This window comes from Pongo abelii, chromosome 20 (assembly GCF_028885655.2).
Source record: "Pongo abelii isolate AG06213 chromosome 20, NHGRI_mPonAbe1-v2.0_pri, whole genome shotgun sequence".
Classification (NCBI taxonomy): domain Eukaryota; kingdom Metazoa; phylum Chordata; class Mammalia; order Primates; family Hominidae; genus Pongo; species Pongo abelii.
The window spans coordinates 4793206-4820645 of record NC_072005.2 but is presented as its reverse complement, the minus strand read 5'-3'; the positions used below and the strand labels follow the sequence as shown (position 1 = coordinate 4820645).

The 27440-nt window shown below is 51.0% G+C and overlaps 1 protein-coding gene across 2 annotated transcripts; it reads left to right on the top strand.

The window, feature by feature from the left end:
* Window positions 1-2558: 2558 nt before the first annotated feature.
* Window positions 2559-14260, top strand: ARRDC5 (arrestin domain containing 5). 2 transcript variants are annotated; one of them, XM_054539404.2, is made up of 4 exons: window positions 2570-2883; window positions 6662-6785; window positions 7939-8086; window positions 13123-13691. In XM_054539404.2, exons 1-4 carry the CDS (start codon window positions 2631-2633, stop codon window positions 13648-13650), a joined length of 1053 nt encoding a protein of 350 aa, XP_054395379.1. In that variant the 5' UTR covers window positions 2570-2630; the 3' UTR covers window positions 13651-13691. The 2 variants fall into 2 exon arrangements, with proteins under 2 accessions (XP_002828538.4, XP_054395379.1); XM_002828492.5 differs by lacking the exon at window positions 6662-6785 and having other exon boundaries at window positions 2559-2883; window positions 7881-8086; window positions 13123-14260.
* Window positions 14261-27440: the final 13180 nt, after the last annotated feature.

Sequence of the window (27440 nt, the reverse complement as noted above, 5' to 3'; positions counted from 1 at the left end):
TCTCACAACGTTTTAAGGAAGTTTACAAATTTGTTGCCGGGTGCGGTGGCTCACACCCGTAATCCCAGCACTTTGGGAGGCTAAGGCGGGTGGATCACGAGGTCAGGAGATGGAGACCATCCTGACTAACATGGTGAAACCCTGTCTCTACTAAAAATACAAAAAAAAAAGTTAGCCGGGCGTGGTGGCACGTGCCTGTAGTCCCAGCTACTCGGGAGGCTGAGGCAGGAGAATGGCGTGAACCCAGGAGGCGGAGCTTGCAGTGAGCCGAGATCGCACCACTGCACTCCAGCCTGGGCGACTGAGCAAGACTCTGTCTCAAAAAAAAAAAAAAAGAAAGAAAGTTTACAAATTTGTGTTGAGCCATATTCCATCCTGGGCCACATGTGGCCCGTGGGTCAGGGGTTGGACGAGCTTGACTTAGGGAAACAAGAGGCCAATGCCCACAAAACCTATCACATAAAATAATGCAAGATACAGCCAAGACAAGAAATCAGGCCTGCCAGGCTAGAGAATGGGTACTTCCTAGCCCCTCCTATGATTCAATGTCCCTCCCTTTCAGGTACCAGCCCACATGCAAATCAGGTGCCAGGAATAACTGCTAGAGTGCAAAAGGCCTCAGTTTCCCTTTTGCAAAATGATACATTCTCAGAGGTCATTAAGTCATTCAACAAACTTTTATTGATTCCACCCCCACCCCCACTCCTGGCTGAGCCAGATCCTGCCTGGGTCACGCAGACATTGGTGGGCACAAAGTTCACTTAGACAAGGTCTCACCCTGGAGGGACTTCCTATCCAATGGGGGAGATGCAAGCATAAAGAGAAATGTCAGCCGGGCGTGGTAGCTCACGCCTGTAATCCCAGCACTTTGGGAGGCTGAGTGAGGTGGGTGGATCATGAGGTCAGGAGTTCAAGACAAGCCTGGCCAAGATGGTGAAACCCTGTCTCTACTAAAAATAACAAAAATTGGCTGGGTGCGGTGGCTCACGCCTGTAATCCAAGCACTTTGGGAGGCCAAGGTGGGCAGACCACGAGGTCAGGAGATCGAGACCATCCTGGCTAACATGATGAAACCCCGTCTCTACTAAAAATACAAAAAATTAGCCAGGCATTTGTGGCAGACGCCTGTAGTCCCAGCTACTCGGGAAGCTGAGGCAGGAGAATGGCATGAACACGGGAGGCAGAGCTTGCAGTAAGCCGAGATCGCACCACTGCATTCCAGCCTGGGTGACAAAGTGAGACTCCATCTCAAAACAAAAACAAAAACAAAAAGAACAAAAATTAGCCGGGCACGGGGGCAGGTGCCTGTAACCCCCATGCCCGTAATCCCAGCTACTTGGGAGGCTGAGGCAGGAGAACAGCTTGAACCCAGGGGACAGAGTTTGCAGTGAGCTGAGATCACGCCACTGCATTCCAGCCTGGGCAACAGAGTAAGACTCCACCTCAGAAAAAAAGAGAAATGTCAATCATGCAGGGAGTTGCTGCTTCCTGATGGTGTCGATGTTCAGATTAAGCACACAGTGCCCTGATCAACTTCAGTATGCACCAGATTTCAGGTCCTGGCCATATCTCTATGTTTTTTCCAATATAGACCAATATAAATGTAGAGTCTTTAAGATGAAAATGAGCGTGTATGCGCCTGGGCACAGTGGCTCACGACTGTAATCCCAGCACTTTGGGAGGCCAAGGTAGGCGAATCATTTGAGGCCACAAGTTCGAGACCAGCCTGGCCAAAATGGTGAAACCCCGTCTCTACTAAAAATACAAAAATTAGCTAGTTGCAGTGGCACTTGCCTGTAATCTCAGGTACTTGGGAGGCTGAGGTGGGAGAATCGCTGGAACCCAAGAGGCAGAGGTTGTAGTGAGCCGAGATCACACCATTGCACTCCAGTCTGGCTGACAGAGTGAGACCATCTCAACAAATAAAAATAAAATAAATAAAAATATCAAAAAAAATTTAGCAAAGCATGGTGATGGTGCATGCCTGTAATTCCAGCTACTCAGGAGGCTGAAGCAGGAGAATTGTTTGAACCCGGGAGGCAGATGTGGCAGTGAGCCGAGATCGCGCCACTACACTCCAGCCTGGGTGACAGAATGAGACTTTGTCTCAAAAAAAGAAAAAGTCCAGGTGCAGTGGCTCACGCCTGCAATCCCAGCACTTTGGGCGGCTGAGGCGGGTGGATCACGAGGTCAGGAGATCGAGACCATCCTGGCTAACACAGTGAAACTCTGTCTCTATCAAAAAATTAGCTGGGCATGCTGGCGTGCACCTGTGGTCCCAGCTACTCAGGAGGCTGAGGCAGGAGAATGGCTTGAACCCAGGAGGTGGAGGTTGCAGTGAGCCAAGATGGCGCCCCTGCACTCCAGCCTGGGCTACAGGGTGAGACTCCATCTCAAAAAAAAAAAAAAAAGAACCAGTAAAAAAGAACCAGTGAGGACTACAGGTTTCCCAATCAACCACCCACCCTAAACAACACTTTTGCCTCCCCTCCTGGCCACTGGGGTCCCCACTTCCCGGAACTCTGAGCTGAGTGATGTCATAGATGGATTACCTCACTAGGGCCAAGGAACCGGGAATTTCAGGGACATGGGGGAGGGAGAGGGATGTTTCTCTACCCCCCCAACCCCCTATGTCTGCGGTAAAGTCGATTGAATTAGTGCTTCCGGAGGATACAATCTACCTGGCTGGCTCCAGCATAAAAGGGCAGGTGATCTTAACCCTGAACAGCACCCTGGTGGACCCCATAGTGAAGGTGGAGCTCGTGGGAAGGGGTTACGTCGAGTGGAGTGAAGAAGCTGGGGAATCCCGTGATTATAGCAGAAATGTTATTTGCAACAACAAGGCAGACTACGTGCATAAGACAAAGACATTCCCAGTGGAGGGTAAGGACGAGGCCAACAGCCACCCCTAGCCATGACAGGAACCTGGGTCTGGAAAATAAACACATCCAAGAGTCAATCAACAAAACTTTAGAGCTATCAGAAATAGGGAGTGGCCTGATTTCTCCCTAGGAGGGCAGCCGTGTAGAACAATGACCATCAGATACACGAAACATGAAAATAACGAGACATAAGGAGCTGATCAGAACCCAGATATTCAAAATGAAGGTTCAAGGTAGTCTCCTTGGAAAATGCTCAATCCAACAACTGCCTTTGAGAGGCCCCTGAGCAGTCTTATTCTTTTATAGATAAGTTTCACTCTGACAGCAAAACCCCAGGAGACAAAGTAGGCAGTCCTGTATTCATGGGGAGAAACAGTGGAGGTGGGCCAGGCACAGTGGTTCATGCCTGTAATTCCAGCATTTTGAGATGCCAAGGCAGGTGGATCACTCGAGGTCAGGAGTTTGAGACCAGCCTGGCCAATATAGCGAAACCCCATCTCTGCCAAAAAATACCAAAAAATTAGCTGGGCGTGCTGGCACATGCCGGTAATCTCAGCTACTTGGGAGGCTGAAGCAAGAGAATCACTTGAACTCATGAAGGGGAGGTTCCAGTAAGCTGAGATCGCACCACGGCACGCCAGCCTGGGTGACGGAGCGAGATTCCCTCTCAAAAAAAGAAAGATAGTGGAGGTAGAAGAGCAAGGGAGACCTTCCAGGGAAGGAATAACTAGTCCCCAGTTCCACCAGGTAAGATCTGAAATCTGAACAAATGTCAGAGAGTCTGCTGAGCTGTCGGGGGAATTATATGTCCTTTGCAAAATGTGTTTGTGGGGATATTCCCGGGTATTATGCAGTCAAGCAGAACACGTGGCCAACACTTGGCTGAACAAAGTGTAATTTAATTTAATTTATTTATGTATTTATTTATTTGTATCTTATTTATTTATCTATTTTTTGAGACACAGTCTCGCCCTGCTTCCCAGGCTGGAGTGCAGTGGCGCATCTCAGCTCACTGCAACCTCCGCCTCCTGGGTTCAAATGATTCTCCTGCCTCAGCCTCCCGAGTAGCTGGGATTACAGGCACCTGCCACCACACCCAGCAATTTTTTGTATTTTTAGTAGAGGCAGGGTTTCACCATGTTGGCCAGGCTGGTCTCGAACTCCTGACTTCGTGATCCGCCCGCCTCGGCCTCCCAAAGTACTGGGATTACAGGAGTGAGCCACCAGGCCTGGCTTATGTATTTATTTTTGAGACAAGGCCTCGCTCTGTTGCCCAGGCTAGAGGGCAGTGGTGTGATCACAACTCACTGCAGCCCCAGCCTCTCTGGCATAAGCGATCCTCTCACCTCAGCCTCCTGAGTAGCTGGGACCACAGGCACATGGCACCAGGCCTGGCTAGTTTTTGTTTTTTGTTTTTGTTTTTTTTTGAGACGGAGTTTTGCTCTTGTTGCCCAGGCTGGAGTGCAATGGCGCAATCTCGGCTCACCGCAACCTCCTGGGTTCAACGACTATCTCTTAAAAAAATAACTAGCAATTTTTTTTTTTTTTTTTGAGACTGAATCTCACTCGTTGCCCAGGCTGGAGTGCAGTGGCGTAATCTTGGCTCACTGCAACCTGCGCCTCCTGGATTCAACGGATTGTCCCGCCTCAGCCTCCCGAGTAGCTGGCACTACAGGCATGCGCCACTACTCCCAGCTAATTTTGTATTTTTAGTAGAGAGGGGATTTCTCCATGTTGGTCAGGCTGGTCTTGAACTCCTGACCTCAGATGATCCACCCACCTCGGCCTCCCAAAGGGCTGGGATTACAGGCATGAGCCACCACACCTGGCCATTTTAGACTAAAAATTTAGATGAGATGATCTGTTCCACCAGAGGAGTACTCTGCAAAGAGGGGACAACCAAGCACAGAACTGAGCGTCGTCCAGCATGGAGTGCAGTGGTGCAATCTTGGCTCACTGCAAGCTCCGCCTCCCAGGTTCTTGCCATTCTCCTGCCTCAGCCTCCTGAGTAGCCGGGACTACAGGTAACCGCCACCACGCCCGGCTAATTTGTTTGTTTTTTTTTTAGTAGAGACGGGGTTTCACCATGTTAGCCAGGATGGTCTCGATCTCCTGACCTCATGATCCACCCACCTCGGCCTCCCAAAGTGCTGGGATTACAGGCGTGAGCCACTGCGCCCGGCCGCTAGTTCTTCTTTTAAGAGACAGTCTTTACTCTGGCACCCAGGCTGGAGTGCCATGGCGTGATCTCAGCTCACTGCAACCTCCACCTCCTGGGTTCAAGCGATTCTCCTTCCCCAGCCTCCTGCATAGCTGGGATTATAGGCGCATGCCACTACGCCCTACTAATTTTTTGTATTTTTAGTAGACACAGGGTTTCACCATGTTGGCCAGGCTGGTCTCAAACTTTTGACCTCAGGTGATCTGCCCCACCTCAGCCTCCCAAAGTGCTAGGATTACAGGCATGAGCCACCATGCCCATCCCAGGTTTTTCATTTATTTAATAAACATTTTTTTTTTTTTTTTTTGAGATGGAGTCTCGCTCTGTCACCCAGGCTGGAGTGCAGTGGCGCTATCTCGGCTCACTGCAAGTTCCGCCTCCCGGGGTTCATGCTATTCTCCTGCCTTGGCCTCCCGAGTAGCTGGGACTACAGGCACCCGCCACCATGCCCAGCTAATTTTTTGTATTTTGTTTATTAGAGACGGGGTTTCACGGTGTTTGCCAGAATGGTCTCGATCTCCTGACCTCGTGATCCACCCGCCTCGGCCTCCCAGAGTGCTGGGATTACAGGTGTGAGCCACCATGCCCGTTCCAGGTTTTTCATTTATTTAATAAATGTTTATTTAATAAACATTTATTGAGTGCCTACTGTGCACAAACAAACACCGTGCTAGGTGCTGGGGATGCGGCAGTGATTAAAAAAACACAGCCTGGGCCGGGCACGGTGGCTCACGCCTGTAGTCCCAGCACTTTGGGAGGCTGGGTGAGCAGATCTCCTGAGGTCAGGAGTTCAAGACCAGCCTGACCAACATGGCAAAACCCCATCTCTATGAAAAATACAAAAATTAGCCAGGCATGGTGGCACACGTCTGTAGTCCCAGCTACTTGGGGCGCTGAGGCAAGAGGATCACTTGAGCCCAAGAGGTCCAGGCTGAGTGAAAAAGTGAGACCCTGTCTCAAAAAAAAAAAAAAAAAAAAGGCCGAGCCCGCCCGATGGCTCACGCCTGTAATCCCAGCCCTTTGGGAGGCCAAGGCGGGTGGATTATTTGAGGTCAGGAGTTCGAGACCAACCGGGCCAACATGGTGAAACCCCATCTCTACTAAAAATACAAAAATTAGCCAGGCGTGGTGGCACACACCTGTAATTCCAGCTACTCAGGAGGCTGAGGCAGGAGAATTGCTTGAACCCAGGAGGTGGAGGTTGCAGTGAGCCAGGATCACGCCACTGCACTCCAGCCTGGGTGACAGAGTGAGATTCTGTCTCAAAAAAACGAAAAAGAAAGAAAGAGACAGAGTCCCTAGTATCTTTGGGATTGCCATGGGCTAGGGAAGATAGACAATGCTAAGAGGATTTTCGAGAAGTGCAAGAAGGAAAATGAAACAAAGGTCATGGAAATGGCGGTTGTGTGAGAGTCTGCTTCCTAGACCATCACTCAGTTGGTCAATCAACATGTATTAAACACTCACTGTATACCATGCACTGAAGGTCAAGCTCTATGAGGGCGAAAGTTTTCTCTGCTTCACATACTACTTTGTTTATTTATTTATTTATTTTTAGAGACGGCGTCTCGCTCTGTCACCCAGGCTGAAGTACAGTGGCATGATCTCGGCTCACTGCAACCTCCGCCTCGCAGGTTCAAGCGATCCTCCCACCTCAGCCTCCTGAGTACCTGGAACTACAGGTGTGTGCCACCACACCCGGCTAATTTTTGTATTTTTGGTAGAGATGGGGTTTCGCCATTTTGGCCAGGTTGTTCTCAAACTCCTGACCTTGAACTCCTGATCTGCCCGCCTCGGCCTCCCAAAGTGCTGGGATTGCAGGCATGAGCCACCAGGCCCAGCCGGTTTGTGCCTATTATCCCAGCACTTTTGGGAGAGTGAGGCAGGAGGATTGCTTGTGGCCAGAAGTTCAAGACCAGCCTGGGAAACATAGCAAGACCCTGTCTCTACCAGAAATTTAAAAATTAGCCAGCCATGATGGCATGGGCCTGTAGTCCCAGCTGTTCTGGAGGCTGAGGTGGGAGGATCACTTGATCTCAGGAGTTGGAGGCTGCAGTGAGCTATGATCGCACCACTGCACTGCAGCCTAAGCGACAGAGCCAGACTTTGTCTCTACAAAAAGAAAAAAAAAGATATATTTGTTGAACCCTGAAGCCCTGACTTCCACTTTCTCAGGCTCAGGGCAGGGGTATGCAAGAGCCCTTCAGTGGTTTCGGGTGACAACTCCAGGCATGTCACCCACCCCAGGGCATCCCACTCCAGCCCAGCTGCGACCTGATATTTATAGGTCCAGCAGGTCCTAAAAGCATAGAGCTCAGTTTAACTCAGGAGGGACAGACAAGCCAAGCCCAGGACCCGCCTCCATGCCAAAACAATAAATCAAGCAAAAAAGGCCAGGTGCAGTGGCTCACGCCTGTAACCCCAGCACTTTGGGAGGGCGAGACAGGCGGATCGCCGGAGGCCAGAAGTTCAAGACCAGCATGGACAACATGACAGAACCCCGTCTCTATCAAAAATATAAAAATTAGTCAGGTGTGGTTGTGCACGCCTGCAATCACAGCTACTCGGGAGGCTGAGGCAGGAGAATCGCTTGAACCTAGGAGGCAGAGGTTGCTGTGAGCTGAGATCACACCGCTATACTCCAGACTGGGCGACAGAGCGAGACTGTGTCTCAAAAATAAATAAATATAAAAAAAAGCAAAAAAAAAAAAAAAAAGAAGAAGAAGAAGAAAAAGATTCTAGAACCTTCTGATGGCATCGGTGTGTTTTGCTTTCAGATAATTGGTTAAGTGCAGGCAGCCACACCTTTGACTTCCATTTCAACTTACCTCCCAGGCTTCCTTCTACCTTCACCAGCAAATTTGGCCATGTCTTCTATTTCGTACAAGCTTCCTGCATGGGCCGGGAACATATTTTAGCCAAGAAGAAGATGTACTTATTGGTTCAAGGAACTTCCACCTTCCACAAAGAAACCCCATTCCAGGTACCGATGTGGGAAAGGCGGAGGTGGGAACAATCTCCAAGCTCCAAGGAGGAAGAGGGAAGGTGGGCGGGCAGGGGACAGAGAAGGTCCCATGGGGAGAAGGGAAGGGTGTTGGTAGCTTCCCAGGCCCCAAGCTTTCACAAAAGGTGAGTCAGAAACCTTAGGGCAGCCGGAGGTCAAGGCTGCAGTGAGCCATGTTTGCACCACTGCACTCCAGCCTGGGCGACAGAGTGAGACCCTGTCTCTAAAATAAAATAATATATATATATGTATGTGTGTGTGTGTATATATATATATATATATTTTTTTTTTTTTTTTTTGAGATGGAGTGTTGCTCTGTCACCAGGCTGAAGTACAGAGGCATGATCTCGGCTCACTGTAACCTCTGCCTCCCAGGTTCAAGCGATTCTCCTGCCTCAGCCTCCTGAGTAACTGGGATTACAGACGTGCACCACGATGCCCAGCTAATTTTTGTATTTTTAGTAGAGACGGGGTTTCGCCATGTTGGCAAGGCTGGTCTCGAACTCCCGACCTCAGGTGATCCGCCTGCCTTGGCCTCCCAAAGTGCTGGGATTACAGGCATGAGCCACCATGCCAGGCCAACATTTTTCTTAGAAAAGAAACAAGGGCAGGAACTAAGCCAGTGGTTTTCAGCCGTGGCTGTTTTATCCCCATAAGGGACATTTGGCAATGTCTGGAGACATCTGTGGTTGTCTCAACTTGGGGGGTGCTCCTGGCATGGAGTGGGTAGAGGCCAGGGACGCTGCTCAGCACCCTGCAGTGCCCAGGACGGCCCCACCCAGGAGAATGGCCCAGATGTCCACTTGTCAAGAGGGAGATACGACCCTGGGGAAAAGCCAAGAAGAGGCCCCACAGGGTGACCCTCAGGTTGGGAGAGAGGCGTGTACACTCAGTAACCCTCCAGCACTGACCTTGGAGCTCTCAGACAATAAAGGTGGTGGCCTCAGTCCAGGAGAAGGACGGGCAGTGCAGCCTCCGCTTGGCTGAGTGCAGGACTCGTTCTGGATCCCTTCCCGAGTCCAGGTGCAGAGGCGGAAGTTGAGGTGGGAGGAGGGACGTTGGCCAAAGTCACTTCACCTCTCCAGGGAGTCATTTGTCACCAGAGCATTGGGACAGGATGACAAATGTCAGAGGGCTGCCATTTTTTTTCCTTTTTCTTTCTTTTTTTTTTTTTTGAGATGGAGTCTCACTCTGTCACCCAGGCGGGAGTGCAGTGGCACAATCTTGGCTCAATACAACCTCTGCCTCCCGGGCTCAAGTGATTCTCCTGCCTCAGCCTCCCGAGTAGCTGGGATTAGAAGTGCCCACCACCACGCCCAGCTAATTTTTGTATTTTTTAGTAAAGACGGAGTTTCCACATATTGGCCAGGCTGGTCTTGAACTCCTGACTTCAGGTGATCCGCCTGCCTAGGCCTCCCAAAGTGCTGGGATTACAGGCATTAGGACCGGTACCTCTATTTAAAAAAAAAAAAGTAATAGCTCAGTTGGAAATAAAGGGACATTGGTAGCTCTTGGCACCTCCTGATACCTCCTTCAGGACCAGGACAGAACTACCGGCTTTGTCTGGAGTTAGGGCAGCAGGTTCTTTCACACCTGCAGGGTCCTAACGCATGCTACGAATTTTCGAATAAGACTGCAGGGATTTACAATGAAACCAGATTCAATTAACCTTCAGGAGAGGAGGGGGAGCTTCAGCTGCTCCTGAGAAGGCTGAAGAGAAGCCAGAGGCAGAAAAGTGGGAGGTGAGGTCAGAGGGGGTCAAGGGTCTGCCTGAGTTCTCAAAAAGGAAACATACCTGACTTCCTGCAGTATGTTTTTCTTCTTCTTCTTCTTCTTTTTTTTTTTTTTTTTTTTTTTTGAGACGGAGTCTCGCTCTGTCACCCAGGCTGGAGTGCAGTGGCACTATCTCGGCTCACTGTAACCTCTGCCTCCCGGGTTCACGCCATTCTCCTGCCTCAGCCTCCCGAGTAGCTGGGACTACAGGCACCCACCACCATGCCCGGCTATTTTTTTTTTTTTTTTTTTGTATTTTTAGTAGAGATGGGGTTTCACCCTGTTAGCCATGATGGTCTCAATCTCCTGACCTCGTGATCCACCCACCTTGGCCTCCCAAAGTGCTGGGATTACAGGGGTGAGCCACCGCACCCGGCCTTCCTTTTTGTTTTGTTTTGTTTTTTTTTTTTTTTTGGAGACTGGGTCTCACTATGTTGCCCAGGCTGGTCTTGAACTTCTGGGCTCCAGTGATCCTCCCCCCCTTGGCCTCCCCAAAGTGCTGGGATTACAGGCGTGAGCCACCATGCCCAGCCAGCAATGTTTTTCAAACCACAGGTCACAACCCAGTAGTGGGTTGCAAAAATCCATTTGGTGGAATACAAGCATTTTCTTTTCTTTTCTTTTCTTTTCTTTTCTTTTCTTTTGAGACAGAGTCTCACTCTGTTGCCCAGGCTGGCGTGCAGGGCTGGATCTCAGCCTCACTGCAACCTCAGTCTCCCAGGTTCAAGTGATTCTCCTGCCTCAGCCTCCTGAGTAGCTGGGATTACAGGCGCGTGCCATCACACCCGGCCAACTTTTGTATTTTTAGTAGAGATGGGGTTTCACCATGTTGGCCAGGCTGGTCTCGAACTCCTGACCTCAGGTGATCCTCCTGCCTCGGCCCCCCAAAGTGCTGGGATTACAGGTGTGAGCCACTGCGCCCGGCCATATATATATGTGTGTATATATACATACACACATATATATATTTTTTTGAGACGGAGTCTTGCTCTTTCGCCAGGCTGGAGTGCGGTGGCGCGATCTCGGCTCACTTCAACCTCTGCCTCCCGGATTCCAGCGATTCTCCTGCCTCAGCCTCCTGAGTAGCTGGGATTGCAGACGCCTGCCACCACGCCCGGCTAATTTTTGTATTTTTAGTAGAGACGGGGTTTCACCAAGTTGGCCAGGATGGTCTTGATCTCTTGACCTCATGATCTGCCCGCTCAGCCTCCTGAAATGCTGGGAGCGCCTGGCCATATTTTTATAAAATGAAAGAATAGGCAAGAATCTAAATAGGCAATATCAGAAAAAATCAATTTAGCAGGTTGCAACCATTTTTTTTTATATTAAGATAAAAGAACAGAACAGGCAACAAGTAGAATAAAAATATCATAAATAACAATTTGCTATGTTGCAACCAACTTTTTAAAAATAAAAGCAGGCCGGGCACGGTGGTTCATGCCTGTAATCCCAGCACTTTGGGAGGCTGAGGCAGGCGGATCAACTGAGGTCAGGAATTCGAGATCAGCCTAACCAACATGGTGAAACCCCGTCTCTACTAAAAATACAAAAATTAGCCAGGCATGGTGGCAGACACCTATGATAATCCCAGCTACTTGAGAGGCTGAGGCAGGAGAATTGCTTGAACCTGGGAGGCAGAGGTTGTAGTGAGACGAGATTGCACCACTGCACTCCAACCTGGGTGACAGAGTGAGATTCCATCTCAAAGAAAAGAAAATAAATAAAATAAAAATAAAAGCAAAGAACAGGCAATGTCAGAAAATATAAATTTTGTGAGTTTCAGTGAACTTTGTTTATTAAATCAATGAATAGAGCGAGGCACGGTGGCTCATGCCTGTAATCCCAGCACTTTGGGAGGCTGAGGTGGGAGGACTGCTTGAGCCCAGGAGTTTGAGACTAGCCTGGACAACATAGTGAGACCTTCTTTCAAGAAAAAAAAGCTGGGGTATGGTGGCACGCATGCCTATGGTCCCTGCTACTTGGGAGGCTGATGGGGGAGGATCATTTGAGCCCAGGTCAAGTCTGCAGTGAGCCATGAGTGCACCCCTGCACTCCAGGCTGCATTAAAAAAAAAAAAACAATGCTGGAGCGGTGGCTCATGCCTGTAATCCCAGCACTTTGGGAGTCCAAGGCGGGCGGATCACGAGGTCAGGAGTTCAAGACCAGTCTGGCCAACATAGTGAAACCCTATCTCTACTAAAAATATACAAAAAATTAGCCGGGTGTGGTGGCGTGTGCCTGTAATCCCAGCTACTCAGGAGGCTGAGGCAGGAGAGTCGCGTGAACCCGGGAGGCGGAGGTTGCAGTGAGCCAAGACCGTGCCACTGTGCAACAGAACGAGACTCCGTCTCAAAAAAAAAAAAAAAAAAAAAGGGAGAGAGGAGAGGAGGAGAAATTGATATTCAGAATGGTAAATATCCTTGCTCCAAGGACATTGGGAAAGGCCAAGCACGGTGGCTCACGCCTGTAATCCCAGCACTTTGGGAGGCCAAGGCGGGCAGATCACCTGAGGTCAGGAGTTCATGACCAGCCTGGCCAACATGGCGAAACTCCATATCTACTAAAAATACAAAAATTAGCTGGGTGTGAACTCGGGAGGCTGAGGCAGGAGAATCGCTTGAACCTGGGAGGCGGAGGTTGCACTGAGCCGAGATCACGCCACTCCACTCCAACGTGGGTGACAGAGCAAGACTCTGTCTCCAAAAAAATACAAAAAACAAAAAACAAAACACACTGAGAGATGGGAGATGACTCCAGGTTTTTGAATGCAAAATCCCTAGGGTTCCAGATTCCATCTTAATGCCTCTTCCTAGGAGAGCCCCCAAAGCCCCAGAGGCTTTTTTCTTTTTCTTTTTTGAGACGAAGTCTTGCTCTGTAGCCCTGGCTGAAGTGCAATGGCACGATCTCGGCTCACTGCAAACTCCACCTCCCAGGTTCAAGAGATTCTCCTGCCTCAGCCTCCTGAGTAGCTGGGATTACAGGCATGCTTCATCACGTTCAGCTAATTTTTGTATTTTTAGTAGAGACGGGGTTTCACCATGTTGGTCAGGCTGGTCTCGAACTCCTGACCTTGTGATCCTCCCGCCTCGGCCTCCCAAAGTGTTGGGATTACAGGCGTGAGCCATCGCGCCCAGCCAGCCCCACAGACTTTGAGGAGTTCCCAGGGTGGATCAGGCAGGCAACTGGATTTCGTGGTCCTGGTCCCTCACGGTTGTCTGCTCCCCCACATCCTCCTCTTCTAGAACCCCTTGTTCGTGGAGGCTGAGGAGAAAGTCTCCTACAACTGCTGCCGCCAGGGCACTGTCTGCTTGCAAATCCAGATGGAAAAGAACACCTTCATGCCAGGAGAGAAGGTCGTCTTCACAACAGAGATCAACAACCAGACCAGCAAATGCATCAAGACGGTCATATTCGCCCTGTACGCCCACGTACAGTACGAGGGCTTCACGCCCAGCGCGGAGCGGCGGTCTCGGCTGGACAGCAGCGAGCTTCTGAGGCAGGAGGCCAACACCCCCATGACCCGCTTCAACACCACCAAGATTGTCAGCACCTTCAACCTGCCGTTGCTGCTGTCCGTGAGCAGCAGCATGCAGGCCGGTGAGATCATGCACACTCGCTACGAGCTGGTCACCACCGTGCACCTGCCCTGGTCCCTGACCAGCCTCAAGGCCAAAGTTCCCATCATCATCACCAGCGCCTCGGTGGACTCTGTCACCTGCCAGCTGTCAGAGGACGGAGTGTTACCCGTGAACCCAGATCACCAGAATTAAGTGCCCAAACTTTTAAATATTAAAAGCTTTATTAGTCTCTACCGGGAGGAAGCCCTCTCTCTTGCACAGGTGACTCTCAGATGAGTCGAGGAGTGGGCAACAGGTTGTCTGCAACCTCCCCGAGCTCTAGCGGTTTAGGTATCCGTGTCTCCCGTCCCTAGAACTATCACTGAATGCCTGGAATGGACAAAGGAAACCGGGAAGTTCTCCCAGGACCCAAACCCGGCATAGCCTGCCTTTTCCACCCTGAGTCTGCCCCAGCCTACTGGGGTCTCACAGTGCCAAGACCAGGGGTCCTACTTGGGGAGAATTCTCCCCTCTGCTAATGTCTGGTTGTATTGGCTGTCACAACTGCAGGGGATCGGGGGAGAAGAGTCTTATTGGCATGGAGAGGGTGGAGGCCAGGGATGCTGTTCAGCACCCTGCAGTGTCCAGGACAGCCCCCACAATCAGGAATTGTTTATCCTGAGTGTCAACAGTACCAAGGGGGCTGAGCATGGTGGCTCATTCCTGTAATCCCAGGACTTTAGGAGGCCATGGCAGGAGGATCGCTTGAGACCAGGAGTTTGAGACCAGCGTGGGCAACATTGTGAGACCCCCCATCTCTACAAAAAAAAAAAAAAAAAAAGAAAGAAAAACTGGCCGGGCACAGTGGCTCACGCCCAGCCCAGCACTTTGGGGGGCCAAGGCGGGTGGATCACGAGGTCAGGAGATCAAGACCATCCTGACTAACACGGTGAAACCCCGTCTCTACTAAAAATACAAAAATAAAATTAGCCAGGCGTGGTGGTGGGCGCCTGTAGTGCCAGCTACTTGGGAGGCTGAGGCAGGAGAATGGCGCGAACCTGGGAGGTGGAGCTTGCAGTGAACCGAGATCGTGCCACTGCACTCCAGCCTGGGTGACAGTGCAAGACTCCGTCTCAAAAAAAAAAAAAAAATTAGCTGGGCGTGATGGTGCGCACCTGTAATCCCAGCTACTCAGGAGGCTGAGGCAGGAGAATCTCTTGAACCTGGGAGGCTGAGGTTGCAGTGAGCTAAGATCACCTCACTGCACTCCAGCCTGGGTGATGGTGCAAGAGTCAGTCTAAATATATATATATATGTATATAAAAATATATATATATGTATATGAAAAATATATATATATGTATATGAAAAATTAGCTGGCTGTAGCAGCACATACCTGTAGTCCCAGCTGTTAGGGAGGCTGAAGCTGGAGGATCACTTGAGTCTGGGAGGTTGAGGCTGAAGTGAGCCATGATCGTGCCACTGCACTCCAGCCTGGGTGACAGAGCAAGACCCTGTCTCAAAAAAAAAAAAAAAAAAAAAGCCACCCACAATATCACAGTACACAGGGGGAGAAACTGTGTGCTGGTGTAATTCACAGAGGTTGCTGTTGAGCCCCGGGGCTGCTCTGTGGGTCTCATACCGGAGTTGGATCCTGTGTCTCCTCTGCCTACAGCAGCTTCGGCTTCCTCCCCTGCACTTGGGATCAATGCCAAAGTCTTCCTAGTGATGAGCCTGTGCCATCTGCCCATGTACAATCCATCAATAAGCCCGAGGGGCTCTGTCTCCACACTGCCCAGAATCTCCCACTTCTCCCCGTCCCCTGCCTCTACCCTGCTCTGTCCACCTTTTTTGGTTTTGTGTTGTTTTTGAGACGGAGTCTCCCTCTGTCTCCCAGGCTGGAGTGCAGTGGTTTGATCTTGGCTCACTGCAACCTCCACCTCCTGGATTCAAGCGATTCTCCTGTCTCAACCTCCTGGGACACCGTGCCCAACCTAAACTGGATTTTAGAGGAACAATAGAAGTATTTAGTATATCACAAGCAATATTTGGGATATACTTATGCTTAAAAATCATTCATTGATGGCCAGGCACAGTGGCTCACATCTGTAATTCCAGCACTTTGGGAGGCTGAGGCAGGTAGTTCACTTAAGGTCAGGAGGTCAAGACCTGCCTGGCCAACATGGAGAAAACCCATCTCTACAAAAAATACAAAAATTAGCTGGGCATGGTGGCAGGTGCCTATAATCCCAGCTACTCGGGAGGCTGAGACAGGAGAATAGCTTGAACCCGGGAGGCAGAGGTTGCAGTGAGCCAAGATCGCACCACTGCTGCACTCCAGCCTAGATGACAAGAGCAAAATTTGTCTCAAAAAAAAAAATATATATATATATAGAGAGAGAGAGAGAGAGAGAGAGAGCGCACAAAACTCCGTCTCAAAAAAAAGTATTGTTTATCTGAAATTCTGATTTAATTGGGCATCCTGGATTTTACCTGTCAATTGTATTCCTGGAGCAACAAAAGGACTCTCAACATGAAACAGGCCATCCCGTTCCTCCACTGAAAATCTCCATCAGGTCCCTACAGCATTTGAAGTAAAATCCAAAAGGCCTGGCTTCGCCTGCAAGGCCCTGCATGGCTGAAATGAAACAGTGGCTGAGGCTGGGTGCTGTGGCTCGTGTCTGTAATCCCAGCACTTTGGGAGGCCAAGGTGGGCAGATGTCTTGAGGTTAGGAGTTTGAGACCAGCCTGGCCAACATAGGGAGACCCTGTGGCTATTTTTTAATTTTTCTTTTTCTTTTTTTTTTGAGACGGAGTCTCGCTCTGTCGCCCAGGCTGGAGTGCAGTGGCGCAATCTTGGCTCACTGCAAGCTCCACCTCCCGGGTTCACACCATTCTCCTGCCTCAGCCTACCGAGTAGCTCGGACTACAGGCGCCCGCCATCACGCCCGGCTAATTTTTTTTTGTATTTTTAGTAGAGACGGGGTTTTACCATGTTAGCCAGGATGGTCTCGATCTCCTGACCTCGTGATCCGCCCGCCTCGACCTCCCAAAGTGCTGGGATTACAGGCGTCAGCCCCCGCGCCCGGCCTGTTTTTTAATTTGTCTTTATAATACTAAAATTAAATTAAATTAAATTTTAAAAAGACTGGTCCAGGGTTTGTCTTCTTGGGGAAATGGCCCCGAAATACTTCTCCAGCCACCTTCCAACTGCAACATACTGGTACCTCCCTCCCTCTTGCTGCAGGGTGTCTGTCAACCCTGCAGCCATGAAGCATTTGCATTTAAATGATGGCCCCTGCCACATTCCAGAAGATTCTGGAAAACCCAGCCTCTCCATAGGGTGGGACCAAGACACTTAATTAATTAATTAATTAATTTAAGACAAAGTCTTGCTCTGTTGCCCAGGCTGGAGTGCAGTAGTACAATCTCGGCTCACTGCAACCTCTGCCTCCCAGGTTCAAGCGATTCTCCTGCCTCAGCCTCCCTAGTAGCTGGGATTACAGGCCCCTGCCACCATGCCCGGCTAATTTTTGTATTTTTGGTAGAGATGGGGTTTCACCATGTTGGCCAGGATGGTCTCCATCTCCTGACCTTGTGATCCACCCGCCTTAGCCTCCCAAAGTGTTGGGATTACAGGCATGAGCCACCGCGCCTAGTCTTTTTTGTTTTTGTTTTTCAGAAGGAGTTTCACTCTTGTTGCCCAGGTTGGAGTGCAATGGCATGATCTCGGCTCACCACAACCTCTGCCTCCTGGGTTCAAGCAATTCTCCTGCCTCAGCCTTGCGAGTAGCTGGGATTACAGGCATGCACCACCATGCCCGGCTAATTTTGTATTTTTAGTAGAAACGGGGTTTCTCCATGTTGGTCAGGCTGGTCCCGAACTCCCGACCTCACATGGTCTGCAGTCCTCGGCCTCCCAGAGTGCTGGGATTACAGGTGTGAGCCACTGCACCCAGTCGAGACACTTAGTTTTTTTGTGTTGTACTGTTTTCTTACAGACAGGATCTCGATCTGTTGCCCAACATTTTGGGAGGCCGAGGCGATCGGATCACTTGAGGTCAGGAGTGTGAGACCAGCCTGGCCAACATGGCGAAACCCTGTCTCTACTAAAAATACAAAAATTATCCAGGCATGGTGGTGGCACGCCTGTAATCCCAGCTACTCAGGAGGCTGAGGCACGAGAATCCCTTAAACCCAGTAGCCAAAGGTTGCAGTGAGCTGAGATCACACCACTGCACTCCAGTCAGGGTGACAGAGACTCTGTCTCAAAAAAAAAAAAGAAAAAAAAATGCCGAGGGCGGTGGCTCACACCTGTAATCTCAGCACTTCGGGAGGCTGAGACGAGTGGATCACCTGAGGTCAGGAGGTCGAGACCAGTCTGGTCAACATGGTGAAACCCCGTGCCTACTAAAAATACAAAAAATTAGCAGGGTGTGGTGGCAAGCGCCTGTAATCCCAGCTACTCGGGAGGCTGAGGCAGGAGAATCGCTTGAACCCGGGAGGCGGAGATTGCAGTGAGCCAAGATCGTGTCACTGCGCTCCAGCCTGGGCAACGAGAGCGAAACTACGTCTCAAAAAAAAAAAAAAGAAATAGACATAAATCAACAAATCCTACCAATAAACTGCCAAAAGGCTTCTCTGCCACATTCCCCATTGGACAGATGCACAGCGGCTCATTATCAGAGCTCCACGAAAGCTTTCCTAAGGAAGTAGTGCTTGAAATGAGATCTGAAGGATTCGCGCAGTTGGCTAGGCAGAAAACAGGGAAGAGTGTGCCAGGCAGAGGGAACAGCCTGTGCAAAGGCCTGGCATATAAGGGAACATGACAGGAGCATGGAACTGAAAGGAGACTAGTGTCGCTGGAGCAAGCGTGGGGACAGGTGACACCCACAGATGGATTTTGAAAAAAGAGACTGCTGGGCCAGGTGCGGTGGCTCACACCTGTAATCTCAGCACTTTGGGAGGCCAAGGTAGGTGGATCACAAGGTCAGGAGTTCAAGACCATCCTGGCTAACATGGTGAAACCCCGTCTCTACTAAAAATACAAAAAATACAGCTGCTTAAGAGGCTGAGGCAGAAGAATGGCGTGAACCCGGGAGGCGGAGCTTGCGGTGAGCTGAGATCACGCCACTGCACTCCAGCCTGGGCAACAAAGCGAGACTCCATCTCAAAAAAAAAAAAAAGAAACAGAAAAAAGAGACTGCTGGCCGGGCACAGTGGCTCATGCCTGTAATCTCAGCACTTTGGGAGGCCGAGGTGGGTGGATCACGAGGTCAGGAGTTCAAGACCATCCTGGCTAACATGGTAAAACCCCGTCTCTACTAAAAATACAAAAAAATTGGCCAGCTGTGGTGGCAGGTGCCTGTAATCCCAGCTACTCCAGAGGCTAAGGCAGGAGAATGGAGTGAACCCGGGAGGCAGAGCTTGCAGTGAGCAGAGATCACGCCACTGCACTCCAGCCTGGGCAACAGAGCGAGATTCCGTCTCAAAAAAAAAAAAGATAAAGAAAACAGACTGCTGTAATGACAATTGCATTTTGTTCTTTTTTCTTTTTTCAAGATCTTGAAGTTTAATGACAATTGCCTTTTCTTTTTTTTTTTTTTTTTTTTTGGAGACAGGGTCTCACTCTGTTGACCAGGCTGGAGTAGAGTGGCATGATCTTGGCTCACTGTAACCTCCGCCCCCCAGGTTCAAGCAATCCGATCCTCACACCTCAGCCTCCCTAGTAGCTAGTAGCTAGGATTACAGGTGCAAGCCACCGTGCCTGGCTAATTTTTGTATTTTTTGGTAGAGATGGGGTTTCACCACGTTAGCCAGGCTGGTCTCAAACTCCTGACCTCAAGTGATCCGCCTGCTCTGGCCTCCCAGAGTGCTGGGATTACAGGTGTGAGCCACTGCCGCCAGCCACATTGCATTTTTGGTTTTTTTTGAGATGGAGTTTCTCTCTGTTACCCAGGCTAGAGTGCAGTGCCGCAATCTCGGCTCACTGCAACCTCTGCCTCCCAGGTTCAAGTGATTCTCCTGCCTCAGTCTTCTGAGTAGCTGGGATTACAAGTGGATGCCACCATGCCCGCCTAATTTTTGTATTTTTAGGAGAGACAGGGTTTCGCCATGTTGGCCAGGCTGGTCTCAAACTTCTGACTTCAAGTGATCTGCCCTCCTTGGCCTCCCAAAGTGCTGTGATTACAGGCATAAGACATTGCACCCCACCGGATTCATGTCTCTCTCTTTTTTTTTTTTTTTTTTTTGAGACAGTCTTGCTCTGTCACCCAGGCTGGAATGCAGTGGCTCGATCTTGGCTCACTGCAAACTCTGCCTCCCTGGTTCAAGCGATTCTCCTGCCTCAGCCTCCTGAGTAGCCGGGATTACAGGCACCCGCCACCACGCCCAGCTAATTTTTGTATTTTTTGTAGAGATGGGGTTTCACCATATTGGCCAGGCTGGTCTCGAACTCCTGACCTCAAGTGATCCGCCTGCTCTGGCCTCCCAGAGTGCTGGGATTACAGGTGTGAGCCACTGCCGCCAGCCACATTGCATTTTTGGTTTTTTTTGAGATGGAGTTTCTCTCTGTTACCCAGGCTAGAGTGCAGTGCCGCAATCTCGGCTCACTGCAACCTCTGCCTCCCAGGTTCAAGTGATTCTCCTGCCTCAGTCTTCTGAGTAGCTGGGATTACAGGTGGATGCCACCATGCCCGCCTAATTTTTGTATTTTTAGGAGAGACAGGGTTTCGCCATGTTGGCCAGGCTGGTCTCAAACTTCTGACTTCAAGTGATCTGCCCTCCTTGGCCTCCCAAAGTGCTGTGATTACAGGCATAAGACATTGCACCCCACCGGATTCATGTCTCTCTCTTTTTTTTTTTTTTTTTTTTGAGACAGAGTCTTGCTGTGTCACCCAGGCTGGAATGCAGTGGCTCGATCTTGGCTCACTGCAAACTCTGCCTCCCTGGTTCAAGCGATTCTCCTGCCTCAGCCTCCTGAGTAGCTGGGATTACAGGCACCCGCCACCACGCCCAGCTAATTTTTGTATTTTTTGTAGAGATGGGGTTTCACCATATTGGCCAGGCTGGTCTCGAACTCCTGACCTTGTGATCCCTCCGCCCCTGCCTCCCAAAGTGCTAGGATTACAGGCGTAAGCCACTGCACCCAGCATCTACTTCTTTTTAAAATTTTATTGTATGGCCGGGTGCGGTGGCTCACGCCTGTAATCCCAGCACTTTGGGCAGCCGAGGCTGGCGGATCATGAGGTCAGGAGTTCAAGACCAGCCTGGCCAATATGGTGAAACCCCGTCTCTCCTAAAAATACAAAAAATTAGCCGGGCGTGGTGGTGGGTGCCTGTAGTCCCAGCTACTCGGGAGGCTGAGGCAGGAGAATCGCTTGAACCTGGGAGGTGAAGGTTGCAGTGAGCCGACATCATGCCACTGCACTCCAGCGTGGGTGACAGAGCGAGACTCCATCTCAAAAAAAAAAAAGAAAAGTTTCTTGTAGAGATGTGGTCTTTCGATGTTGCCCAGGCTGGTCTTGAACTCATGGGATCGGGAAATCCTCCTGTCTCAGCCTCCCAAACTGTTGTGATTACAGACAAGAGCCACCACATTCAGTCAATTCATGTCTATTTCTTCCTCTAAGCCAATGCTAGTGATCATGAGAGCCACAAATGTAATTTTATTTTATTTTTTATTTTATTTTTTTCAAATAGAGATGGGGGTCTCACTGTGTCGTCCAGGCTGGTTTTGAACTCCTGACCTCAAGTGATGCTCCCATCTTGGCCTCCCAAAGTGCTGGGATTACAGGTGTGAGCCACCACACCTGGCCACATATGTTAATTTTAAATTTCCTAGGCCAGGCGTGGTGGCTCACGCCTGTAATCCCAGCACTTTGGGAAGCCGAGGCAGGCAGATCACCTGAGGTCAGGAGTTCAGGACAGCCTGGCCAACATGGTGAAACCCCGTCTCTACTAAAAATACAAAAATTATAGGTGGGAATTGAACAATGAGAACACTTGGACACAGGAAGGGGAACATCACACACCGGGGCCTGTCGTAGGGTGGGGGGAGGGGGGAGGGATAGCATTAGGAGGTATACCTAATGTAAATGATGAGTTAATGGGTGCAGCACACCAACATAGCACTTGTATACATATGTAACAAACCTGCACGTTGTGCACATGTACCCTAGAATTTAAAGTATAATAATAAAAAAAAAAAGAAACTGGAAACGTTGAAAAACAAAAACAAAAACAAAAATTAGCCAGGTGTGGTGTCACATGTCTGTAATCCCGGCTACTTGGGAGGCTGAGGCAGGAGAATGGCTTGAACCCAGGAGGCAGAGGTTCTGCACTCCAGCTTGGGCGACAAAGTGAGACTCTGTCTCAAAAAAAAAAAAAAAAGAAAGAAAGAAAGAAATGTTTGTGGGTTGAATAGTAACAATAGTGATCTAGGTCATATTTCTTGGGCCCTCACTTTGGGCATGACACTGTCTTAAGCCCATTACCTGCATCATCTCATGTAGTCCAGACAGCAACCCCTGAGAAAGATGCCACTACCAATGCCCAGGAACTGAGGATCAGAGAGGTTCATTGATTTGCCCAAAGTCACACAGCAAACTCACTGCAGAGCCAGAACTCAAAACTAGTTCAACCAAACCGGTGATGTGAACCACTGTGAATACTCACTGCTTGCCTAAACTCTGACAGCTAGGCTGTTATGAACGACCCCAGGATGGGAAATGTATGTATGTATAGTATGTATGTATTTTTGAGACGGAGTCTCACTCTGTCGACCAGGGTGGAGTGCAGTTGTGTGAGCTCGGCTCACTGCAACCTCCACCTCCCAGGTTCAAGCGATTCTCCTGGCTCGGTCTCCTGAGTAGCTGGGATTACAGGCGCGTGCCACCATGGCTGGCTAATTTTTATATTTTTAGTAGAGACAGGGTTTCACCATGTTGGCCAGGCTGTTCTCAAACTCCTGACCTCAAGTGATCTGCCTGCCTCGGCCTCCCAAAGTGCTGGGATTACAGGCGTGAGCCACCGCACATAACTGTACATTAGGGGTGGGTTCCTTCTCTGTGGAAAGCCCATTCTGGGCACTGAAGGGTGCTGAGCAGCATCCCTGGCCTCCACCCACTCCATATCAGGAGCAACCCCCAGTCGTGACAACCACAAATGTCCCCAGACATCGCCCCATGGGCCCTGGAGGGCAGACTCACCCCTGGTTGAGAGGTACACTGTACAGCATATACTTGGAGGCCTCTGTGAAGTTAATGTAGCTGATAGTAAATGCTATGCATGAAAATCCCACTTCTGATGTTTATCAATTAATTATTATTATTATTATTATTATTTTGTTTTGAGTTGGAGTCTCGCTCTGTTGCCCAGGCTGGAGTGCAGTGGCGCGATCATAGCTCACTGCAACCTCAAGCTCCTGGGCTCAAACGATCTGCCCACCTCAGCTTCCCAAAGTGCTGGGATTATAAGCATGAGCCATGGCGCCCGACCTCTGCTGTTTTGTTGTTGGTGTTGTTGTTGTCTTGTTGTTATTGTTATTGTTGTTGTTTTGAGACAGAGTCTTGCTCTCTTGCTGAGGCTGGAATGCAGTGGCGCGATCTTGGCTCACCACAGCCTCCACTCCCTCCCTGGGTTCAAGCGATTCTCATGCCTCAGCCTCCCAAGTAGCTGGGATTACAGGCACCCGCCACCACACCCGGCTGATTTTTATATTTTTAGTAGAGACATGGTTTCACCGTGTTGTCCAGGCTGGTCTCACACCCCTGACCTCAGGTGATTCACTGGCCTCAGCCTCCTGAAGTGCTAGGATTACAGGCACCCACCACCACACCCAGCTGATTTTTGTATTTTTAGTAGAGACAGGGTCTCACCATGTTGTCCAGGCTGGTCTCACACTCTTGACCTCAGGTGATTCACCCGCCTTGGCCTCCTGAAGTGCTGGGATTACAGGCGTCTGAGCCACCTCGCCTGGCCTCAGCTGTTTATTTGCTGAATGACTTTGGGCCAGTCGCTTCTGTTTCTGAGCCTCGGTTTCCCCATGTGTAAAAGGGGGATTTATTCCTAGCATCTTCCTCCAGAACACACTGGATTAAACCAGCCAATGCATATCAATGGCCTGAACCAAAGTCACCACTCACTCCATAGGCACCACCATTACCCCAGCGGGACTCTTCTGGAAGATTCTGATCTGCTCTGCAGCACCCCCAGCAGGTCCCTGCCCCCTCCTCGCCAGCTGCCTCCCGCTTCCAGGCCCTAGACTCAGTGGACCACACAGGCGGGCGTTGGGGACACTTCCTGTGCAGCGGCGGCGGTACCCGCCACGCCAGGTGGGCCAACGGGAGAATGCAGCTGGGGCCGCCCCACTTCCTGCCCCTGTGGAGGGGCCTCTCGTTCTCCCTAGCCCCTACTCCCAAAATAACCCTCCCCCGCCCTGGGAACCAAAGTCACCCACACCAGCTGCGGCCTCCCACTTGGGGGACGTGGGACAGGCAGGGGACTAGCAGCTGCCACCACCACAGTGCCTGCCCTGCCGGGAACGTCCACCCCCTGTTGCCACCACCTCCGGCATTCCAATCCCCAAAAGTGGGGCGGGGGTGACCCGGCCTCCCTCATCGTCCAGGAAATATGAACTCCGAGGAAGCCGGACTGGCGGGGAGGAGGGAGATCCTCAGCCACCTTAGGTGACCGGGGACCCTCCCTAACCCGAACCCCTAGGCCTGAGGTGCCCCCAGTTTTCACCTCGTGTGACTGTGTTGGGGAAAAGGGGCTGGTTGCCAGGACAACAGCCCCCCACCTCCTCCCGGGAACAAAGAGGCAGCCGGGAGAGCCAAGAACGGCCTGTTCTCTCCCCGCCAACGCGGCTGGCACATCCTGGCAGCTGGCACTGGGAGGGCCGTGCCCAGAGCCACCAGGCCTGGCCATCCTGGACACGGTTCTCCAGGGAGGGGTTGGCTGGGGGGGGTGGCTGCAGCCCCAAGGAATGGAGTTGCAGGGCCCCGTGGGATCTGATTCCCAGGCAGCTGCCCCAGGCCTCCGTCCTTCCCAGACATGGACAAGGCATCTGCCTGCCTGCAGGACTTGTGGGAGGCCCAAGAAGTCTTAATGTCTGGCTCAGAGCCGGACGGGCCACCAGGGACAGAGGGTGCAGGAGACAATGGCCAGGTGGAGGCCTGGCCCGGGGTCCCCTCGGGCATTCCACGGATGGGCATGAGAGCCAGTAGGACACTCCTGGCCTAGGAGAGGAGACAGTGGGTCTCAGAGCTGCTCCCCTCCCCCACGCCCGCCAGCGCCTCGCAGGGGGCAGCGGGCAGCTGGCGCCATGAGGGCCTGGGGGTGGGGACCGGCCAGGGCCTGCATGTTAAAAGACCCCTGGCTTCCTGCAGCAAGCCCGAATTGCCAGAGACAAAATCCTCTGCCTTCTCACCGTTGGGCCACAGCTGGTCAGGTGTCCACCCGGTCGCTGGAGCCACAATGTGGCAGGGGGCAACGTGGACAAGGCCTGGCTGAATTGCCCGGTTAATTACAAGACAGACAGTTAAACGAATTATTGTCGTTGTTACTATTATTTGTTTTTGTTTTTGTTTTGAGACAGAGTTTCGCTTTTGTTGCCCAGGATGGAGTGCAATGGCGTGATCTCGGCTCACTGCAACCTCCGCCTCCCGGGTTCAAGCGAGTCTCCTGACTCAGTTTCCCGAGCAGCAGAGATTACAGGCGCATGTCACCACGTCTGGCTAATTTTTTGTATTTTTAGTAGAGACGGGGTTTCACCATGTTGGCCAGGCTGGTCTCGAACTCCTGACCTCAGGTGATCCACCCCACCCCCTCGGCCTCCCCAAGTGCTGGGATGACAGGTGTGAGCCATCGCACCCGGCCATTATTATTATTTTTTGAGACAGAATCTCCCTCTGTCACCCAGGCTGGAGTGCAGTGGTGCGATCTTGGCTGACAGGAAACTCCGCCTCCCAGGTTCAAGGGATTCTCCTGCCTCAGCCTCCCAAGTAGCCGGGATTACAAACGTACGCCACCACGCCCAGCTGATTTTTGTATTTTTAGTAGAGACGGGGTTTCACTATGTTGGCGAGGCTGGTCTCCAACTCCTGACCTCAAGTGATCTGCCTGCCTCGGCCTCCCAAAATGCTGAGATTACAGCCGTGGGCCACTGCACCCGACCAAAATGAATTATTATTATTATTATTATTATTATTATTTTGAGACAAGGTCTTGCTCTGTCACCCAGGCTGGAGTACAGTGGTGCCATCATAGTCACGGCAGCCCTGACCTCCTGGGCTCAAGCAATCTTCCTGCTTCTGTCTCCCAAAGCACTGGGATTATAGGCGTGAGCCACTGAACTCCATTAAATGAAAAATTTTTAGCATAAGTATGTCTCAAAATATTTGGAACATACTTATGCTAAAAATTATTCACATGGCCAGGTGTGGTGGCTCACACCTGTAATCCCAGCACTTTGGGAGTCCAAGGTGGGAGGATTATTTGAGCCCAGGAGTTTAAGACCAGCCTGGGCAACATGGTGGGACCCCTACCTGTATGAAAAATACAAAAATTAGCCAGATGTGGTGGCATGCACCTGCACTCCCAGTTACTTGGGAGGCTGAGGCAGGAGAATTGGCGTGAACCCGGGAGGCAGAGCCTGCGGCGAGCCAAGATCGCGCCACTGCACTCCAGCCTGGGTGACAGAGCGAGACTCCGTCAAAAAAAAAAAAAAGTGTAGCCAAGATTTGCATTTAACCAGGTGTCCTGTATTTTTATTTGCTAACCCTGCAACCTTAGGCCAGGGGTTCTGGAAGAGGCAAACTGAGCTCATCCTCATCCATATCCCCCAACGTGCTCCTCTGCTGGGTCCCTGCCTCAAGGTTGGCCCTGCCCCCTGAACCCCCAACCCGAGGCCTGTGTCAGCCTTACCTGTCCACTTTCCATCTACAGTCTCTCTCTCCTCTGCCCGCACCCCCTGCAGACCCTCTGCGGACCATCACCTCCCACTGGCCCCCCCAGACCCCCCAGGCCCCTGCCAGTCTCTGCATCTCACAGGCCCTTTCCCTTCCCCAGAGGCCTGATGAGGGCCCTCCCCTGCTCTGAATCCAACATTGCTGCCCATTGCTCCCAAGATAAAGACCAGGCCCTGGCCAGGCGCGGTGGCTCATGCCTGTAATCCCAGAACTGTGGGAGGCCGAGGCGGGTGGATCACTTGAGGCCAGGAGTTTGAGACCAGCCTGGCCAACATGGTGAAACCTCGTCTCTACTAAAAATACAAAAATCAGCTGGGCCTGGTGGCGCGTGCCTGTAATCCCAGCACTTTGAGAGGCCAAGGCGGGTGGATCACTTGAGGCCAGGAGTTTGAGACCAGCCTGGCCAACATGGTGAAACCCCGTCTCTACTAAAAATACAAAAATCAGCTGGGCGTGGTGGCGCGTGCCTGTAATCCCAGCACTTTGAGAGGCCGAGGCGGGTGGATCACTTGAGGCCAGGAGTTTGAGACCAGCCTGGCCAACATGGTGAAACCCCGTCTCTACTAAAAATACAAAAATCAGCTGGGCGTGGTGGCGCGTGCCTGTAATCCCAGCACTTTGAGAGGCCGAGGCGGGTGGATCACTTGAGGCCAGGAGTTTGAGACCAGCCTGGCCAACATGGTGAAACCCCGTCTCTACTAAAAATACAAAAATTGGCTGGGCGTGGTGGCGCGTGCCTGTAATCCCAGCACTTTGAGAGGCCGAGGCGGGTGGATCACTTGAGGCCAGGAGTTTGAGACCAGCCTGGCCAACATGGTGAAACCCCCTCTCTACTAAAAATACAAAAATTGGCTGGGCATGTTGGTGGGCACCTATAATTCCAGCTACTCGGGAGGCTAAGGCAGGAGAACCGCTAGAAACCAGGAGGTGAAGGTTGCAGTGAGCTGAGATAGCGCCACTGCTCTCCAGCTCAGGTGATGGAATGAGACTCAATCTCAAATAAATAAATAAACAAAACTTAAAAAAAATTTT